Source organism: Eleutherodactylus coqui, chromosome 6 (genome assembly GCF_035609145.1).
Source record: "Eleutherodactylus coqui strain aEleCoq1 chromosome 6, aEleCoq1.hap1, whole genome shotgun sequence".
Taxonomy (NCBI): Eukaryota; Metazoa; Chordata; class Amphibia; order Anura; family Eleutherodactylidae; genus Eleutherodactylus; species Eleutherodactylus coqui.
In genome coordinates this window covers 145,088,833-145,110,484 of record NC_089842.1, presented here as the reverse complement: position 1 = coordinate 145,110,484, position 21,652 = coordinate 145,088,833, and the positions used below count along the sequence as shown (strand labels likewise).

General features: G+C 44.5%; 1 protein-coding gene across 1 annotated transcript in view; it reads right to left on the bottom strand.

Moving 5' to 3' along the window:
- The window catches only part of ALDH16A1 (aldehyde dehydrogenase 16 family member A1), an 83,720-nt gene that overhangs the window by 41,022 nt on the left and 21,046 nt on the right, over positions 1–21,652 (bottom strand). Inside the window, exons 3-8 of the mRNA XM_066607818.1 lie at positions 11,626–11,752; positions 9,974–10,152; positions 9,809–9,886; positions 8,878–9,062; positions 7,285–7,437; positions 1,485–1,682 (exon numbers count right to left, since the gene is read on the bottom strand). Of these exons, the coding sequence (XP_066463915.1) occupies positions 1,485–1,682; positions 7,285–7,437; positions 8,878–9,062; positions 9,809–9,886; positions 9,974–10,152; positions 11,626–11,752 (920 nt within the window). The remainder of the gene's footprint in view (positions 1–1,484; positions 1,683–7,284; positions 7,438–8,877; positions 9,063–9,808; positions 9,887–9,973; positions 10,153–11,625; positions 11,753–21,652) is intronic.

Here is a 21,652-nt window from a genome sequence, read left to right as displayed (position 1 = left end):
GCCACAGCTGGAACAGCTGTGGCAAAGAAGAACGATGTTTGCCCATTGAATTCAATGGAGCGGCAATACAGCCGCTCCATTGAAAGCAATGGGCTGCCGGCGTGCGCGGGGTTAATTGTCGGGAAGGGTTTAAATATATAACCCCTTTCCTGCAATGCATCCTGAAAAGTGAAAAAATAAAAAAAAAGGATGTACTCACCTGCTCCCGACAGCCTGAGATCCCCGCGGCCGTCCTGCAGTGAATTCATGAATGGGTGTGACTGAGATCAGCCTCTGATTGGCTCAGGCTGAGCCAATCAGGGGCAAGCCTGAGTCACACCCCCTTCACACCCACTGCAGGCCGGCCGCCGGGAGCAGGTAAGTACATACATTTTTTTTATTTTTTCACTTTTCAGGATGCATTGCAGGAAAGGGGTTATATATTTAACCCCTTCCCGACAATTCATCCCACACTCGCCCGCAGCGCTTGCATTCAATGGAGCCGCTGTATTGCCGTCTCCATTGAATGCAATGCGCTGGACAGCTCCGGCCCGTTTCTAATGAAACGCGGCTAGGAGCAGATTTTCGGGCCGATTTTTCGGCGCCGGTCACGCGATTTGCGCATGCGCATCCGTCATGCGATGCGCAAATCGCGTGAAAAAACGCCCGTGTGACTAAGGCCTGACACTGCAGTCCATATATATATATATATATATATATATATATATATATATATATATATATATATATATATATATATATATATATATATATATATATATATATATATATACACACATATATATACACACATACATACACCCCTTTGTCTTGATGGATTACATTTTATTGAAAATCTGGTACCCCATTGGGAAAAAATGGCAAGGTTTGGGTTAAAGCATTAACAGGACTGCGGTGTTATATAGACCAGTTACTTATTCTAAGTACACTAACTATTGGCTTTTTCCACTAAGTTTCTCTCTATCCTATCATTACACGAGGGGTGTAACTTGATTTGGTGAGCAGGGCATGTGCTATTGACACAGTTCTGCCTTACCTCTACAGCTAAAACTTTCGGATTTCCCAGCTAACGACTGGCTGTACAACTAGGATTAGAGTGGTATTTGCTTGACATTTATCTGTATGTTTGTCCTGTGCTCATGTAGGTTTTAGCTAATTACCATTAAAAGTTTTAGGGGTCCTACCAGTGAAGAATTTGAAATAAGTTTGGATTCCTCTGCCCCAGTGATTTTGCTTTTTTTGTATTTTAAGTCTGTGTTGCTCCCCTTGCAGCATAATGCGTTTCTTTCATTCTATGGGTTATTAAAGTGATAAACATGGAATTCTAAGAGCCAAGACATTTATTTATTTTTGAGGGATGGTAATGAGCCATCAATTACCATGTTGGCCATATTGTTTCTAAGAATTCCCTAATAGGATAGAGGGGACAAGTCTTTGAGGGATTCCCATTCATAAAATTCTCTGCCATTAACTCAGTCACTCACCTGTGCCCCTTCTGAACGAGCCTCTTCCACAAACTCGGTGATTGTCTTCTTTTGACTTTCATCTACCAAGGCTCCCATGTCAACACATTTATCCAGGCTGTCGCCAACCCTCAGGTGTGACATCCTCTGCTTCAGTCTATGGATCAGATCTTTAGCAATGGACTCTTGCATTAGAAGTCGGGATCCTGCACTGCAAACCTGTTTTAAAAGAAGATATTTAAGCATTGCCATGATTGAATATGGTGATCACCAACTAGCGGCATACCTTAAAGGGGTTGTCCCAACATGCACAAACCCTTTCAGAACGTGGGGCATGGGATGATTGGACGATTGCTGGGGTGCCAGGAGCAGGACCCAAGGTAAACAACTGATTTTGCCTGGAGAATCCACAACTAGCGAGACATTTTCCCTGCAGCAAATGCACTGAACTTGTGTATTCCTCCTTTTTGGTCTGTTGCCACATATATGTGTCTACTGGACTTGGGCAAGCATGCATGTGTTTTGAATGGGGAGAGGGGAGTAAGCCGCTGCTAGACACCTCTTTTAGCAGCTTACATACTAAGAACAAAGGATTTTGGCAACAGAAGATGCCTGATCATTATCTCCCCTGACGTCTGCGAAACACCTTTTACACAGAGCAAAAATTGCACAATTCTCGTTTGCACAAGTGAACAAGCTGGGGACATCATCACCGGCTCGCTCGTGCAGCCTGGCTCACTCATTGACTTCTCGCTCAGTGTTTCACATTCCTATGCGTGTATGGACCATAAAACCTTCACATCTGTATCAGTGGACTATTTAAGTATGTATTTATTTTTCAACTCATCCTGTTGTGGTATTCTTTTAAATTAATTAATCACATCCATGTCTGTGCCTTGTCATAAGTATGTGTGTTTATATATGCATGCCTCTTCGGATCCATTTCATTATGCCTAGTAGGTTTGAAAGCTCGCTATAACATCATGTATTTTTGTTAGGTATCCTTTCTACAAGAGGACTTGGTTTCTCTAGCTGGGAATAATCGCACATTCCTATGTGAAACACGGAACAAGCGCTATTTAAACAGAACAAAAAGTGAACGAGCCGACAATGATTTTTAGTCCTGCAGAAGCTGAACGACATACAGGAAGCAAATGACTCTAGTTCGTTGTTCAGTCATTGGCTTGCATATTATCCGTCTGAACACATTTTAATTTGCTGCTATGGATAACTAGATACCTTGTCCACTTTTCCTTTTCACCAATATTTATAAATCTCTATCACCGACTTCCATGGGCCCGCTCCGTAACCAGTACAGGAGTCATCATCCAGGAACAGTGGGAGGCGAGCGGTGATATCCCCTACTGTGAGTGGTGGCCCCTGTGTTATCTATATATAGGTGCTACCTGTCAATGTAATCCTGCCTGTGATGAGGAGGAGAGCAGGAAGTGTCAGACTATTCGGCTTAGTGGTCAGTGTGAAAAATGCAACTCTATACAGCTTTTTTTAAAGTTTTTATATTTTTAGAACTTGATAACATTTTTTCTTAAACAAAAATTGCCTTCCGTCACCATATTCTGAGACTGGTCACTTTTTTTTAATTTTTTTGCTGACTGGGCTGTGTGATGACTCCCTTTTCGCAGGGCGAGCTACACAATTCTTATTCGTACCATTTTGGGTCCATCAAAGGCTTCTACGTATTGCAGCCTTGGGAGCCTTCAATAGGCTCCAGGCTGCCATGCTAGCCCATCGGCACCCTCTGATTGCATTGCGTGAGGTGCCGATGGGGTACCCCCCCCCTCCTGCTGACTGATTATACATGTGGTCACTTTTGATCAAAGCAGTTACTGGCGGCTGTCAAGCTGTAAGAAACAGCTGATAACTGCCTGCTATGGAACGCACCCGTCTCCCGAGCCCGCTCCATACACCCTTCATGAGCACCCAACATAACTTTACTATTGGGCAGTTGGAGAAGAGCTTTATGATGAAGTGGAAAATTTGAAAAATAAAAGAACCAAAAATTGAAGAATATGCTCAACCTGAAAACTTGATTTAGTTTTCATTTTTAATACCATTTTTTGATGAACGACTCCCATTATGGGAATGAATGCATCAGCTCCTACGAGCCACATGAACTACACTTATGGGCTCATAGAAGCTGACTAGTCTCTTTTTCTATGCGCACCTAAGCAGTACGTGAGATGCATGAAGCCGCAGCTTTGACAGCAGGGGAATGCTGAGGAGTGCAAGTCCAATACTCCCATCCCTGGATTCAGCTACTACGAGTCCTTAAGTTTAGTTTATAGGGCTTAAAGGAGCTGGCAGATTTCCATTAAAGTGAAATCTACAGATACTTTGCTTTACCATCTTTGTATCTGCCACCTGTCACACATGGCTGCTCCAGAAGAAGAGTTTACGTTTAACCCCTTGAGTGGCAGGTTTACTGTTACCATGTCGTGCCTCAGAGGGCAGGTTTTTTAAATAAGTCAACAATGCAATTTTCTCACGCAAGTATTTATTTAGGAACAGAACAATCGCTTTGCAATATTTTTTTGCAAAGAAAGAATAGATTAGAACAATTTTGGAAAATAAAATAAAAGAATTCATAATTTAAAAAAATCTATTAAGAAATTCTAATACTTTCTTTTGGTGTGATACGTCTCAAAGCAGCCTTCTGGATGTAATGCGATATTCCCACAAAGCTTGCATTCCCATCTGGTTTCTTTCCTTCCGGGACAAACTCGGCACACTCTGCTGGGATACTTCTTCTTTGGTGTGGGTGGGATATGAGATGGGAAATGTCTTTCAGTAAGACGAGAAGGTGGGTCTGTTTTGGGGGGGTCTTCCTCCCAGGGCTGGTTTCCTTTCCATCGTATACTTCTCTAGAAGTTCATGAATTAATTTATGCCTAAATTGCAGAAGACGGCATTTTTCTCCACCACTTTTGACATACACAATATGGGCATTCACAAGAGTGATGTCTAGGAAATGGAAGAATAGCTTCCGATACCATCTGATGCTCTTCCTGAGGCATTTGTACGGCTTTATTTATTGGTCCAATCTGTCAACTCCACCCATGTTTGTATTGTACTCGATGACTACGTCAGGTTTTCTCACCACTTCTTTGGTCTTTCTGTCTGTTTTCCGGGTGTTGCATATTATTCCCCTGTGATATGTGGATAACATTGCCACATCTTTTTTGTCTCGCCATTTGATTGCAGCACAAATTCCAGATGTATAGCAAAGTACGTCTCCTTTTTTTAATTTAGCAGACTTCAATTTTTTAGGCATTTCCTTCCTCCGTAAGTCGACGGTTCTACAGGCTCCGAAACCATGCTGCTGCAGCTCATGGAATAGCATGGGGCTTGAGAACCACCGGTCCATAAAAACCACATAGCCTTTCCCACAAAGTTCTGGGCACAGCACAAGTTTGGTCGCTGAAGCATGGCTTATCAGTTTCCGTGAAGTACTCTCTGTATCCCGTGTTTCTTCCCCTTGTCCAGTGTAAATGAAAAAGTCCCAGGCATATCCTGATAGCGACTCGCATAAAAAAAACATTTTTATCCCAAACCTGTCTCTCTTTTGCGGAATATATTTCTTCATCGCTAGCCTTCCTTTGAACGACATTAGACTTTCATCCACGGAAATATTTTGTTCTGGAATATATGTTTTCCTAAATGAATTATGAAGAAGTTCTAGTAGTGGCCTAATTTTGTGTAGACGGTTATTACTGTCTGCTTCTTCATTATTTGCAAAGTGTAGATAGCGAAGTAATAGCTGAAATCTTTTTAGAGACATTGTCTCATAAAAAATAGGGGGCTGGAATATATAATCTCTGGACCAATAGAGCTTCAATTCTGGCTTGCTAATTAAGCCCATTGTCAAAATTAAAGCTAAAAAAATCCGCATCTCATTTTCACACACGTCCGACCAAAATCGAATTCTCGCTTCTGCTCCTGTTCCCATTTCTTCTGCATCATTTATGCAATTTTTTGCATACCTATTTGTTTCTATGACGATATTGCGTACAAAATCGTTGGTGAAAAAAAGCTCAAAACATTGCAGAGCTGAAGCGGTTGAAGAAGGTGGTGCACAAACACCTGCAAAACCAGAAAAATAAGGTTTTTTACTGGGCTGTTCTGCAGGGTTACATTCCCATTTGGTCCACTGCAAATGGTGCTGAAGTGCCTCCGATGGTTTTTTCTGCAGCTCAATGTCTGCGCTCTCAAGCAGTTCTTCCCCACTGTCACTCCCATCACTGCTGCTATTTTCTTGGTCACTGTCAATTTCTAAGTAGCTGATATCGCTTTCTTCTTCGCCACTTTCAAACAGTGCAGCAATGTCAATCTTATGCTTTCTGTTTGCCATTATCCCACTCAGCGCTACACTAATCTTGTAGGAATTCCTGAGGAAATTTCAACAGTAAATTCGGTCAAAAGACGCCACAAGGAATAAATTACACAACTGGCTAGAAGTCCTATCTGGCGGTAAAACTGTAGGATGCGGTCAGAAGCCAAACAATATTCTGCGCTCAGGTTCAATAATGTTGAAAAAGAATTAGTTTCACTCACTCTTCATAGAGGGACCTTAATTACCACAGTGTTACCTTATTCCCACTCAAATCTGCTCTGCAGAGTAAAGGGTGCGTTCAGAGGAGCATGGGGAGTGAAGGGGACTCACCAGGGGACTTAAGAATAGCAATCCTATTGACTCAATGGAGCCGCCGGCAGCCCCATTGAAGGCAATAGTAAGCTGGCTCACCCGCAGTAATTTTCTGGGAAGGGCTTGAAATATAAGCCCTTCCCAGAAATTCATTTCTATCAAGTGTAAAAAATAAAATAAAATACAGACTTACCGCTCTGTGCTGCCGGGGCTCAGGCGCGTGTCTCTGCTTGGGTCCAGGCACTGTAATTATGTTCTTTCCGCAGGCGGTCTCCTATTGACTTCAATGCAGCCGCTCTGTGCTGCCGGGGCTCAGGCGCGTGCCTCCGCTCAGATCCCGGTACTGTCATCATGATCTTTCAGCTGGCGGGGATTTAAAATCCCCGCCTGCTGAAAGAACATAATCAAACTGCCGGGATGGGACAGCGTAGCGCTCAGCTAATCACACGCAGCGCTCGGTCTATTCATAGAATTCAAAAAGGAGCATGATGACAGTACAGGGACGTGAGCGGAGACACGCGCCTGAGCCCCGGCAGCACAGAGCGGCTGCATTGAAGTCAATAGGAGTGCTATGCGGTCCCCTCCCGGCAGTTTGATTATGTTCTCCAGCTGAAAGATCATGATGACAGTACCGGGATCTGAGCGGAGACACGCGCCTGAGCCCCGGCAGCACAGAGCGGTAAGTATATATTTTATTTTATTCTTTACACTTGATAGAAATGATTTTATGGGAAGGGCTTATATTTTAAGTCCTTCCCAGAAAATCACTGTGGGTCAGCCAGCTTCCTATTGCCTTCAACGGGGCTGCCGGCAGCGGCGGCTCCATTGAAATCAATAGGAGTGCTATGCGGTCCCATCCCACAGCTGTCACAACTGTGACAGCTGTGCGAGGGGATTATTTACTTCCTGCAGGGAGTCCCTTTTACTCCCCATGCAGTAAAAACCCCAGAAATTCAGCGGACATCTCAGTGCTCAGTACATTTCAGCACTGGAGCTGTCCACGGAAGCCTTCCGGGGTTTAACTGCATGGTCCGTGCAGCAAGCCACGGAGATTTTCCGGGCGTGCCACTCAAGGGGTTTACCCAGGTGATAACATCGCTCACCCCTGTAATGCGAGTTCAGGTGCATATGGAAAGTTATGTGTAGTATGTGAACCTACCTGGCCTTGATTAAACCAAATGGCATCCACAATTCCCTCTACTGCACTGTCCAGATCCGCTGTATCAAACACAATAATCGGAGATTTGCCACCGAGCTCCAGGGACAACTTCTTGCCTGTGCCGGCTGTTGCTTTCCGTAAAACGCGTCCAACCTGTTAGAAGAAGTGGACAATACAGAACCGTGATTCCCAAGAAAGAAGCAACTGGAAGGTTACCCTACATGTTTACTATCCACATATAGGAACTGAGGCCATCCTTACAATCTACAGAACACCAAAGAACTAAGTAATGGAGCTCCTCTAGATCCCAATATTGATACTAGGAATACACTATAGAATTGTATTCGCAATTTCCTAATAAACTGTATGTTCACCGAAGAGAGGCCAACTATTCCAAAGGGAAACTCCAGCAATGGCTGGAAGAGTATTGCTTGTAATCCTTTCGCTGTTCTACAGACTCCATGATAAGTCATTATTTGAGGACACCATCTGCCGAGTTGTGGCCAGAAAAAGTTTGGGCCGTTGCATGGCAACATCAGTTGGAGTCAGTAGGTGATTGTTCCAGGTTTCCCTTATTGTAAACTGTGTCTCTAACACCGATTACAAGCCCTGGCTCTGAGATTTTAGAAACCACTCTAGCAATCAACTAATCCAGTCCGTTCTACTCTAACGCAAACAGCCAGGAAAAAATAGTATCAGAGTGCCCATTCACAGAAATGGGTGATAATGTAATACACAATTACTTAGAGTCTATTGCAAATAGCGGCTGCTTTATGCTCTCTGCCCTGGCTCATAGAGGGGGTCTGAAGCGGCAGGTCCTCTCTAGGACATCCTTATATGCAAGGACGTTGTACAGACAGAGAGGTCTTTTATAGGCGATGACATCTTGTTTGTTGCGACAATATGTGACCATGGGCTAGCCACAGCATGCAGCCGTGGCACATAGTTTAAAAAAAAATTGCAACAGGACATAAATATGCACATTTCAACACTGCAGACACATTTCCTATATCTAGAGAATACATATTTAAGGGGTGGTCGAGTTGTAAACTACTGATTAGAACAGAAGATCAATGGAGACTCCCACCAATTAGTAGTTCACTGAGCCGATAAGCGCAGGAAGACGACAGCTCTGTTATTACTGCAGTGGTCAGACTTGGTATTGCAGGCAAAGTTTCCATTTAAGTGAATGTCCTGCAATACCAAGCCTGGCCACAGCAGTGAGAACAGAGCTGTCTGCTTCCTGCAGAAATCTGCTCAGTAAAAGAGTGCACTAGGTCAATGAACAGCTGATCAGAGGGGGTCCCACGTGGTTCACCCCTTGCTAGTCTACTCTATTGGACTTCCATGCCGTGGATAGGCCATCAGTAGTTTACAACTAGACAGCCCCTTTGACAACTGGGTACCGCAGTAAATAAAATGTATGAGACCAGACCTGAGTCTGATGCTAGATGTGAATGAGTGAACGATTAGCTACAAAGAGCAAAATGATCTGAAAACGTGAAATTCAACTAAAATCTGGAATACTCGTCAGATCGAGTACTTGCTGCATCTCTATGATTGATGCCATGTCTGTCGAGCCTTGGTCATTACCTCGGTGGAGCCGGTAAACGCTACTTTATCCACATCAGGATGAACAGCCAGTTTCTCCCCAAACGCTCCATTACCAGTAACCACGTTGAAGACTCCGGGAGGCAGGCCGGCCTCGGCACAGATCTCCGCCAGAAGAAGCGCCGTCAACCGTGTGTATGTGGCAGGTTTCAATACTACAGTATTTCCTGAACCGTGAGAGTGAGAAGTAAAGAAGTAGAGATTATCCATAGTCCCTGAACTATGAAAGATAAGTTAGCCAAGGGGCAAAGGTGTTTTACCAAGCGGGCACCACAACGTTGCTTTCTGGAGACTATAGGAGATATATGGATCCCCCACTTCTGCCATGTCTTTATATCATAAGACACATAAAAAGTGGTATTCCAATTTAAATTGAACCCATGATCACTGTTTTAACTATTAAAGGGGTATTCCGGCGACAAGACGCGTTTTTCAATTTTCACCCATCCACTGGAGGTCCAACTGCTGGAATCCTCCCCGATCCTGAGGATGGGGGACCAGTATCCCCCCTATTTCCGCAGTGTAGTAGGGAATGGAGCCACTGGTCTGTGCGACCTCCGCTCTATTCACTCTGGAATCTACTTGACCCCTGTTCCCAGGATTGGTAGGGGTTCCCAGAAGTCAGACCCCCACTAATCAAAGTTATTCCCTATCCTGTAAATAGGGAATAACTTTATAACTTGGCACAACCCCTTTAACTACTGTAACTGTTATTTAGGCACCAAAGAGATCTTTCTAAACATACCCGTTGGAGCAGTAATACAGCTGAATGGAGCACCGGTCAAGCACATATGGTGCTGCTCCATTTAAAGTCTATGGGGCTGATCCAACGTCCATAAACACATGAGCTGTAAATACCAATTGTGATCTGATACATAGTACACCAATGCAAAGAATAATTTGGTGACCATACCCATTGCTAGAGCAGGACATATTTTCCAGGTGAGTAACATGAGTGGAAAATTCCAGGGAACGATAGCGGCAACAACACCTATAACCAAGAAAGAACCAAATAACTAATACAGGAATCACATGTAACTGGAATGTAGTCCACTACAGCATAACCAATCCGACCCACCAAGAGGCTTCCAGTTTGTCATTTCCGTATCCCTGAGCTGAGCCCAACCAGCATGATGATAAAAATGGCGAACCACCAGCGGTACATCGCAGTCACGTGACTCTCGGATGGGCTTCCCATTGTCCATGCTTTCCAGCACGCTCAGTAACCGTTGGTGTTTCTGCACGGTGCGGGCTATGCTGGGAAATAAGAAAAAATATATAGATTTGGTTAAATTTATATTATTTAGCTTAAAAATGTCAGTCTGTAGCTCCAGTCTTAGAATAAGCAGAGGAAGTATGGTAATACTGATGGCAGCTGGCTTCTGGACATAGACAAGCAGCTGCAGCGTGGGAGGGGGTCCCACAATGAATTACTCCTCTGCGTTCCATGTTAAAGCAGCTACTTTGCATCCACACCTAGAGACGGCTCACTGTATACAGATTCATTTGTAGTTAGCTCCCCCTAGTGGTGACTGCATGCAGACAGAATTATCTTATTGCACCCCCCACAGCAAGGAAGTGATTGAAGGGAGCAGCGGTCACGCATGCGTGGTGCCACTACGTATATACATTTTCAATAGGACTGCTGGAAATAACTGAGCTCTTGTACTCTGCCATTTTCATCAGTCCTATTGGAATGAATGGAGCGGTAGTGAGCAAGATCAAAGTGAGGAGAAGAGGACGATATAAGGACCCTGTTCTCAGGATTGATGGGGGTCTCAGCAGTGAAACCTCATCATCTACCCTATGGATAGGTGATAAAAGTCTACTCTTGTATTCTGGTACAAGGATATTTAGTTGGGCCCTATGATCTCTGTGTATATGACTGCACAGGAAACTCATCTATGGTTCTACAAACTGTTGATGAAGCTGGAGAGCAGTTTCAGCATTAGCTCAAACCAATAGATAGAACCACATCAATAGCATTGAAGTTATACGAAGAATAATGGATACCATTTCTTTATATGCTAAATCCACTAAATCAACTCATTGTGTACTCCTAACATATGAGATATTTTCCTTAACCTTTTACAACATATGACCAATCTGCAGCAGTCACATGTCGTATCGAGGCGGCATCACTGGAGTTGGGTGAACTGCTGGGGGAACCAGGTAGCAGCAGAGGAATGATGAGGAATAATGTACTTATTTTTTAATGCTGTAAACGGTTATTTTTTTTCTTCTCCAATTGGGTGGCTGGACAACCCATGTAGGGGAACTGAACACTTACTGCCAGGTATGTTATTGCTTGGAGTCCCAGCAGGGGAAAATGTAATCACAGCTTACTGTCAGAGGACCCTTCTTACAAAACAGGACTGCCCAAAGTGAACAATAGAGATGAGCGAGTATACTTGCTAAGGGAAAATTACTCGAGCGAGTAGTGCCTTAGCTGAGTATCTCCCAGCTCGTCTCTAAAGATTCGGGGGCCGGCGGGGGGCGGGGAGGAACGGAGGGGAGATCTCTCTCCCTCCGGCTCCCCGCCGCAACTCACCTGTCACCCGCGCCGGCCCCCGAATCTTTAGAGATGAGCAGGGAGATACTCGGCTAAGGCACTACTCGCTCGAGTAATGTGCCTTAGCCAGTATACTCGCTCATCTCTAGTGAACAACCTTTTACATATAAGAACGGTCTATTTTAATTGCCTATGTTGGATCTCCTTTTGATGCTCACCTGTACAGGTATCGTGCCCGAACATGGCAGGGCAGTTTGCTCCAACTCTCAAAGGCTTTCCTTGCCGTGCTGACTGCCAGCTCCACATCCTCCTCACTTCCTTGGATGGTGGTGGCCAGAACCTCTCCTGGAAAACAAGAGCAGAAATGTCCAAATAGGCTGATGTAAGAAAGTCAGTAGTAAGTATACTTTACAGATATACTGCTTAGTGGTTCGCCATGTATGCATCAGAAGCCAGAAACATAAGGAGCTTAGTTGTGAAAATATTAAACAGGATAGCTTACAGCTTATCACCAAAATGCCCCTCTGTAAAGGCCCATTTACACGAAATGATTATTGCTCAAAATTCGTTAAACCAATGGCTTTTGAGTAGAGCTGAGCGAGCGTACTCGGTTCGGGTGTTTTTGCACTCGAGCACCGCTTTTTCCGAGTAACTGACTACTCGGACGAAAAGATTCGGGGGGCGACGTGGTGGAGCGGGGGGTAGCAGTGGGGAACAGGGGGGAGCTCTCTCTCTCCCCCCCCCCCACTCCCCTCTGCAACCCCCCGCTCACCACCGGCGCCCCCTGAATCTTTTCTGAGACCATTATGAATTCAGGAGAAAGGAATGCATGTAATGCTTTACAGACCTACCCCCTGTAGTGTATAGCTTCCTGTCTATAGATATGCATACATGGGGGGTCTAGTAGACTATCATCTTTCCTGAGAAGACATGGAGGCCTAAAGAAGGGTTATATTTAACCCTTTCACTACTTATACCAGTATCATGCTCTACAATGCAATATAGAATAATTAACTGATACATTGATCTACAATTTTCTTAACATTCCCCACTTTAGATCAATACATCAACACAGTATAATAGTAAATACACATATATAATGACTCTACCACAGACCCCCTGGCTGAGGCCTGAAGCTTTATTACCAGGACGCCTGGGTTCACACTTCAAGACTAAGTATATAATTATTTCATATAAAAGCATTACATTGATATATATATATATATATATATAGAGTCTTTCTTCGTAGAACTTTTACCCATCACTTGTCAGAAAGAGGTGGTCACCTGACCCAGTAAGTGATCTTGTTCTTCGTCATCTTGTATATTTTGGAACATAGTTTTGGTGATGGAAGTGTTAATAATAAGGTTTTGTAACAGTCCTCGGATACAGCAGCAACCGCAGAGTACTAGAATGGAGGCAAATACTGACACAGACTAATGTGGAGTATATGACTTGTGACCAGTGTCCGAACAAGTTTTCCAACCAGTCTGTGAATGGATCGTCTATTCCAGAGTTATCAGCTAGTTCATTTTATTATGCATTTAACCCTTCCAGTGCTCAGGTATCATCTGGTGCAGTGTTATTAGGAATGATAGTACAACAATATCCTCCAATCATTTTACAAACTCCTCCTTTTTCTGCTAGTAACATATCAAGAGCCATTCTATTTTGCCATGCAATGAGTGAGGTAGGTCCTAGTTGTTCCTCTAGGCCCTTGATTGCATCTCTTGTATAATTAACAAATCTCTGTTGGTTATAGTATGTGTAATTAATCCAGTCTACATCTTTATTCACTGTTACCCACCATACGAGAAGAGACTCAAAACCCCCTGCAGCTATCCGATTTCTCGTCCCATACTCGTCCGGTACCCCCCTTGGGACCCCGATGGGTCAGAGGAACCTTTGGGAGAGGTGTTCCTAGTTCTCCAGACACGGCCCTTGCTGTTGCCCTCGGAGGTCATGAGGTACACAGGCATTATCAGTTGTACCAAGCACAATCCCGTTAGGGGCTGTACCTGGCACCTGTTCTAGGCCCGGTCACCACACAACCCCCACACGTCTGTGCGTGCTCTCTGTAGCTCAGGCCATATCCCAGAGACAGCGTGCCCTTACGGTTCTCCTCTCCGCACAGCATCCCTCAGGCAGTCTCCCGTAGTCTGCCTTGGTCCCATTACCAGGTAGCGCGAAGCAAGCATGACCCCAGGATCAGAGGCAACAGCAGGTATTTGGTCCCAGCTCACAGGTGGAAACAGCAAACTCAATGTATAACATGGATCTCTTATCTGTGGGGGGTAGGTACAGTGAAGAAGCTTAATCACACATTTTACGTTCATCACAGCGTGAGGACTTGTCATTAACTTTTATCTATCGTGGGGTCAAGTCTTTCTATCTCATATAATTATTAACATTCTCTATACACAATATTTACTGCATAACATTAAGATTCACACAACTACTACTACTCCAATCATCTGCAGTCGCTTGATCCTCCAACCTTAACAACCCCCCCTCAGGAATTTCTCTTATCAGGGAGAGGTGATGGAGTAAGATAAACAGAGCTTTAACTGTGGCTGGACTACTACAGATAACTGCAGCATCCTTGTGATATCCTTCCCGTAATAGGGACACTCAGCTCTCACATTATCAACAACTTCATTATTATTATATCTTACATGACATTATCACATTGAAAACACCATTTAACAATCAAAATCACTGCAAACCAATCACAGAACGGACATGTACACAAATAACAGCAAGAATGGACGTTCCCTATTCACACAGGTTTATACTAAACTTCATTCCTGATCATCTTCATTACAGGTCTATTCATATCAAGCAAGCAGAGCATGGCTAGAGTCAGTCACACTCCCCCCCTCCCTTTTTCTCACTGAACTCTAAAGCTGAAAGGTGGGGGTGAAACAAGCATTCCCATGTAACAGATGATTTAACCATTTGTGAGCTGACCCCACCGCACAGAGCAGCACTCAGGCCGTTGTCATCTTCATCTAATACTACTGTAAACTTCCATTCCCTCACTGTGTGATCCCAGGACTGTCTGCATCATGTAATCATCCCTTCTGTCCTGCTGCCTACTATCCCTGATCCTTGTCAGCAACACCGTCACCCCTAGCAACCTGTCCCTTCACTACCGTCACCCATAGCAACCTGTCCCCTCACTACCGTCACCCATAGCAACCTGTCCCCTCACTACCTGACACTTATCTGAAGGAGACCTTACATATTCCTCACTAGACTAAATATCATACTGACCCCATCTTATAGCACACACTTAATAAGGTAGACAACATATCATCAACACACAGAGGACAGTGATGGAGGCTGCTGACTATTCCTATGCAATTCAGAGAAGGCACTAATCACTGGTGTTGTGTACTACAAGTGCAAGCATTGGGATGCCAGGTAGAAGGTACAGCTATGGGATGTAAGGAGCCAAGATGGCACCTGGGCGGCGGCTGAAGGTCTTACAGCAGATACTAAAATGGCCGCAGGCCATGACTAGCACTAAGATGGCCGCCAGGGACGTGGCCTGACTAGGAGTACTATCAAGCCAGGCAAGCATCTAGCCACGCCTTTCCCCTTTGTGTGCAATGCCAACGAGTCCCTCATCTGACACACATCTATAATAATCTTTGTATATAGCGTCAACATATCCCGCAGCGCTTACATAGACAGGGGGATACAGAAAGACAAAGGTACAAACATTACAGAACCGCGGTTACATAGTAATCAGGCAATGCGAACAATAGGGGTGCGGGTCCTGCTCCAACGAGCTTACACACTACAGGTAATGGGGTGATACAGAAGGTAAAGGGCTGGAGATGTGCACGGTATGGCGGGGTGGAGATGTGCACGGTATGGCGGGGTGGAGAGTGAGGGGTGCTATACACATAGACAAATGGTCAGACATTTAGCCGTGTGACGGCAGAAACGGTGTGACTGCAGGAGCGGTTTATGATGGCTAGCAGGGAGTGCAGTCAGTAGGTCAGGGAGCAGATCTACCAGTATGGCACTCGTCACTCCTTCTATAGAAGTTACACCCAGAGCTCTCCCAGCATCCCCCATGTGTAGGACGGCGCCCCCTCCTGGTCTTATACTCCCTTCTGCATTGTTTAGCACAAATAATACAAGACAAAAATTTTTTTTTTAGAGTAGTTTGTAAACCCCTAGGCTGTGAATACTGTCCATATGAGTGCCACCATCCCCCCTGTTGAGACATGACACAGGCCATGGCTCAAAACTGCTGCACATCTGAAGAACAATTTAGGTAAGATAGCTTTTTTTTTTTTTTAACGGAGATGTACAGTCCATCTACAACAGTGTATTCAGCATCCACAAGAGATACATCCTGCAGATCTGGTCTGAGTAACACCTCATGTGCCATCTCTCCTAGACAGTTGTGTGGAGGAACGTCTGAAGAAATAGGCAGTAAGGTAAATGGATGGAGCGTAGTACATCCCTAGGTTGTCAGGTGTGGCTGTGAGTAGTAGTGTCATGCAGGGGGATGTCTAGAAGGACTAAGATACGAGTATAACTAACTGCGTGCGGTACTCAGTGTGTGGGGGGGGGGGGGCAGCACTATAGTGGCAGAAGGTCTGACTACCACTTGTACACAGGCTGGGAGCGCTCGGCCACTGGATCTAGTCTGCTTCCCACCGTGTTCCTGAGTTAACACAGAGGTGATATATCCTTCTCCTGAGTCAACAGTTAGCACAAAGGGCTTGCTGTAATTTGGGAGGCCCAAGACAGATGTGCCCACCAGAGTCTGTTTTAATGTAACAAAGGCTTCTTCAGAGGATCCATCCCACTGGATCTTATCAGCTGCAGCCAGAGGTTCATCACAGATGAGTCTGGTAAGAAGCGCTGTCAGAGATGCAGAATTTGGGATCCAGGAGCTGCAGAAGTTTGTCTGTTACGATCGTGTGGGCAGGCAAAGCACGGAACCCACATGATCATGACCAAAGGGGACACACACTGGTACTATCAGGGTCACACGGGACTCACACCGGTTTCAGGCAACTGACCCTGTGCTACAAGGGAGGATGACAGTGGCCCTACCTAAGCGGGGACATTGCCCTAATAAGGGCAGCCCAGCGGTCTTCGGATCTGGGCCCTAGCTGATCCTAGGAGCCACACACCAGAACAGGATGCATTCACATGCCACATGACAGACCCAGAATACACTGCATACAACATACAACCACTAGTAACAGATTGGAAGCTGAATATAAATACCAGGTATTAGTTGACATGTTGTACAAGATGTTGAAAGCTAGCAGGCCACTTCACAGCTCCTGGTTATACTGCTAGTCCCTACACTAACCAGGAGTCTAGCAGAACCAGACAGCGTTCACACCGCACGCTGCAACAGGACAGGACACAGATAGCAGGACACACAGCAAGCTAACACAAAACTGACAGAATATAAACGTACAAATGGACATGAACCTGATCACACTGCAAACCTCACCAGACAAGCATTCATGACTGCTCGCCTGAGGGGCCATGCAGTGACTGACCAGGGGATTGGCTAGCAGACAGTACCACACCCAGCCAGCTCAATCATTAACCCTGTGAGTGCTGTGCTGCTGGAAACACAATAGAACAACAAATTCCAGCAGCACACGTAACATTGTCATTCCCAAAGAGGACATCATTTGCTCATAGTTTTGGGACCTCCAGAATTGCTTGCCTACCTTCATCTGACAGGTTATACCCCAAATATTTAACCGTTTGCTGACCGTATTGGAGTTTCTACCTGTTTACTTTATGGCCTTGCTCATAAATAAACCTCAAAAGTGCGACTGTGTCCCTCCACAATTCTCTCCACTGTCTGCTGCTGGCTACCAACATACAGTAGTAGCTGACTACCTCTAAGAGGCTGGAACTGCGCTAAGTGTACTGACATAGCCTGGGAGAACATTGTTGGAAGTTCACAGCAGCCCTGAGGTACCTGGTGAAGGTATACCTAATTTTATCATAATATCTCATCTCAACACATTTACTGGACATATTCAAGACTACATAATCTGACATTCACAGGCTTATTTGTCTCTAGGTCTGTTATAACTGGTTCACAGAGGGATTCCCTGTGGGTCCGGCCATTAACCCCTCTGACCAGGATATGACTATTACTACATTTTACATTGGCTACATATTGGGATGTATTAATGTCCTGGTGACTCCTGAGCCCACCAGGAAAGTAATCATCCGCCCATTCACCTGGAGATCTATCTCAGGCAGTGGAGATTGCCATGAGATCCTCCAAGTGTTGTACATCGACCCCTCCTAGTCATTTTTCCCCAAGGTGGCTGAGAACATTGTTTCTCAGGGCACTCTCAGACAAAATCACTAGACTTCCCATAATTCCAACATACATTTAAATCCCCGAGCTGCATCCCACATCTGCTTCTTCCTCTGTCTCTACTTTCACATCCTTTTGCTATCCAATAACCTCTCTGACTTTCTTGAACCATCATATCATATTCTTCTCCCCATATAAAAAACCTCACTTTCTCACCCTTTTCTTTGTAACACTTTTCTGCATGTTTTGCATATTGCAAAACATCCTGCAAGGATCCCATCCTCAGGGTAACCATGTATCTCATTATATAACCTCCTATTCCCTTCTGATTATACTATAGAAGGGATCTACCATCTCCTCCTCACACATTCGCTTCATGCAATATAAGACAGCAATACAAATAGTACATTATGTTAGTAGGCGGCCGCCCTCTTTATATTCTTAATTACTCTATAACATAATATCAAAGAGAAAGTAATAGAAAGATAAGGAGTAAAGTTCCTGGACACCCCTGTGTCCCATGACGTCATCTAACCACTTTTTACGTGTCGCACGGAGTTAATTCTTTCCTGTAGCCTTCTCACAATGGCTATGGTCTCACATAGACTACTGCTATTGCCCCTTTGGCAACCCATTTGTCTATACTTCTCATTTACCTTACACATTTCACATAGACTACTGCTATTGTCCCTTCGTCTATGATTGCCTCTCATTTACAATACACATTGTAAATTCTACTAACACTAAAGTATACAGAAGAAGAAGAAGAGAGAAGAGAAGTTTAACCATTGTTATACTTACTACACGTTATCTGGGAGGCTTCTAAATTCTCCGGCTAGTTCGGAAAAACGTCACTGTTTCAGACAGGATGCCCGACTGGCCTCTAATTACGTCTAAGCAAGACGGAGGTCTTTTAATGATCGGAGAGTACTTCAGACCCACCTTTTCACAGCCAGGCTGTCCTCTCCCTCTGCAGTGAGTGATTCCGGCTCAAAGGACCAAAAATGTAAGGAGAATTTATGTGTTTATCAAAGAGAAGACGATCCCAGATCCCGTGCAGAAGTCTGGGCCCAGGAGAAATTCAAATCAAACCAACTTTTGTGGTATCAAGTGATTTTCTGCTTTATTCTGAGGTGGACAAAGCATATATACCCTAAATGACATCATAGCAAAAAGTATATACCTTCAAGATGAATAAGATTTATAATTGGCTAAGACAAAAAATGATTAACATAAGTTACACCTTCTAGGGAGTATCTATTACATACAATGAGACCATTATGAATTCAGGAGAAAGGAATGCATGTAATGCTTTACAGACCTACCCCCTGTAGTGTATAGCTTCCTGTCTATAGATATGCATACATGGGGGGTCTAGTAGACTATCATCTTTCCTGAGAAGACATGGAGGCCTAAAGAAGGGTTATATTTAACCCTTTCACTACTTATACCAGTATCATGCTCTACAATGCAATATAGAATAATTAACTGATACATTGATCTACAATTTTCTTAACAGTGCCATGGCCCAACAATTGGCAAATAAACCCTTCTAAAGTTCTGCACAACTACATTCGCTATCATAATCACGCACCCAAATTCGCCATCCAGCCATAGCCTAAAAAACGTAAATCATTTGTTTGTGCGTCACCATACATCCGTAACATTATTATTTTTCTGCTGATAAAAAAAAACAACTATGCTTCATACTGTTCTAAGTGAAAACTGATAGCATTCTATTGTACCCTGTCACTGGTAGGGCTTAATAGGCTCCCACAGATGGCAGCCCTGAGGGCCTTTTGTTTGGCCCTCAATCACTATAGAAACCCATTAGCATTCCACAATCACGTTCCAGGTTTACTGCTGTGCAAACCCCCGTCCCTCTGTCTAACCGCTTATATGCTGCGGTCAGCAGCATCTAAGGGATCAAAGGGCTGGTATCTGAGCTAGCTCCATTCCTGACCATCGCAGCAGGGTGTACATTTTTATGTTACACTTGTTGCTGATTGTATTCGCTCAGTGAGTCTATGCCATCCCAGTGCCATAAACATACATCGCTGCGCAGTATGACCACCAACCAGCGCCGTACATTCATAGTGCACCATGGGAAGGGGTGAAAAAGGCTGTCAGATTAGAAAAATGGTTCAGTTTTTTTTTTTTTTTTAAAGAAATGGTGCTATGTTTGTAATGATCCGTGTCTCTGGTATTGCAGCATCTATTTAAACGGGCATGCTACTGCAATATCAGACACAACCCATGAACAAAAGTGGTGCGGTTTTAAGTAGAACGAAAAAAATGTCATACAACTCTTTCATCCTTAAGAGGTTTTTATTTTTATTTAAAGGGGTTATCCCACCTCTGTTTTGCTGCAGGAAGCGGATAGCTCTGTACATTGTGCAGTGGGCCGGGTTGGTACTGCAGACAGCTCTGTACATTGTGCAGTGGGCCGGGTTGGTACTGCAGACAGCTCTGTACATTGTGCAGTGGGCCGGGTTGGTACTGCAGACAGCTCTGTACATTGTGCAGTGGGCCGGGTTGGTACTGCAGACAGCTCTGTACATTGTGCAGTGGGCCCGGTTGGTACTGCAGACAGCTCTGTACATTGTGCAGTGGGCCCGGTTGGTACTGCAGACAGCTCTGTGCATTGTGCAGTGGGCCGGGTTGGTACTGCAGACAGCTCTGTGCATTGTGCAGTGGGCCGGGTTGGTACTGCAGACAGCTCTGTGCATTGTGCAGTGGGCCGGGTTGGTACTGCAGACAGCTCTGTACATTGTGCAGTGGCCTGGGTTGGTACCGCAGACAGCTTTGTACATTGGGACTCCTGCTCTGTTTCCTACAGCAAAATAGCAAGAAGTGGCACAACCCCTTTAAGATCATACTGCCTGAAAAAACATTTTTACATGCTTTGGTTGTTAGGCAGTATATCCCTAGCAACTAGGCTGGCAGACATAACCCAGTAACTCCGCTCACAATGATACTGGCAATGGAAAAGACCCATCTGTGTTAGCCTATTCAGGTCTTCATCTCAAGGATGGCTTGGTGTTTACCTTAGGGCAGAGCAAGGAGCTGGGCATTGCTCAAATGCTTTCAATGAAATGCTATGATCACAGACCGTATATCTATATGGGATAGAAATGAATAGAATCCCTGTACTTCACATGTACTGGACGGCAGCGTGTCTGTATGGCCAAGATTTCACCCCTGCGTTCCTGTGTCCTACATCTTCCACAGTACAGCTGCTCGCAGATTAACCTTGGAATAAACCCGCAGCGCACATAATCCTTACACTGGCAGCGGCTGGCCTTGGCATCTTACATTTCTCACAATGCTCCTGATTGCTTTACACGACTCCTGGAGATCTTAGAATTCATTTACTGGGTTCCAGAATCAACGGGAAAAAAAAAGAAGTCTAAAAAGAGCCTGATGTGGTGCAGAGTGTTAGGGCAGCAGAAATGCAGTCCTAAACTCTCGCTCACGACCTGAAGGTTGCGGGTTCGATCCCTGCATGGTTCAGGTAGTCAGCTCAAGGTTTACTGACTCAGCCTTCCATCCTCCTGAGGTCTTTACAACGGGGGGTAATAAATAAAATTACTTGAAAGCACTGCGGAATAAGTTGGCGCTATACAAATAAGATTTATTTTTTTTATTTTAAACATTAATTTTTATTGAGAAATGTTCAATTTACAAGGAATAGGTCAACAGAAAAAGTTGTACAAGCATATCTTAAGTGATCACAAAACTAATTCTGTTTGTTATACAAAGTACATTAGTAAGAATTTCTCGTTTTTTTGCTAGTGCTTTTCTTGCAGGAATATTTCGCTAAACACAATGGCCTGGCCAAGGCCAAATAACAGTTCTAAAATGGAAGGAAGGGGAAAGGGGGGAGTCTTAGGGGTACAAATAAGATTTATTTTAAT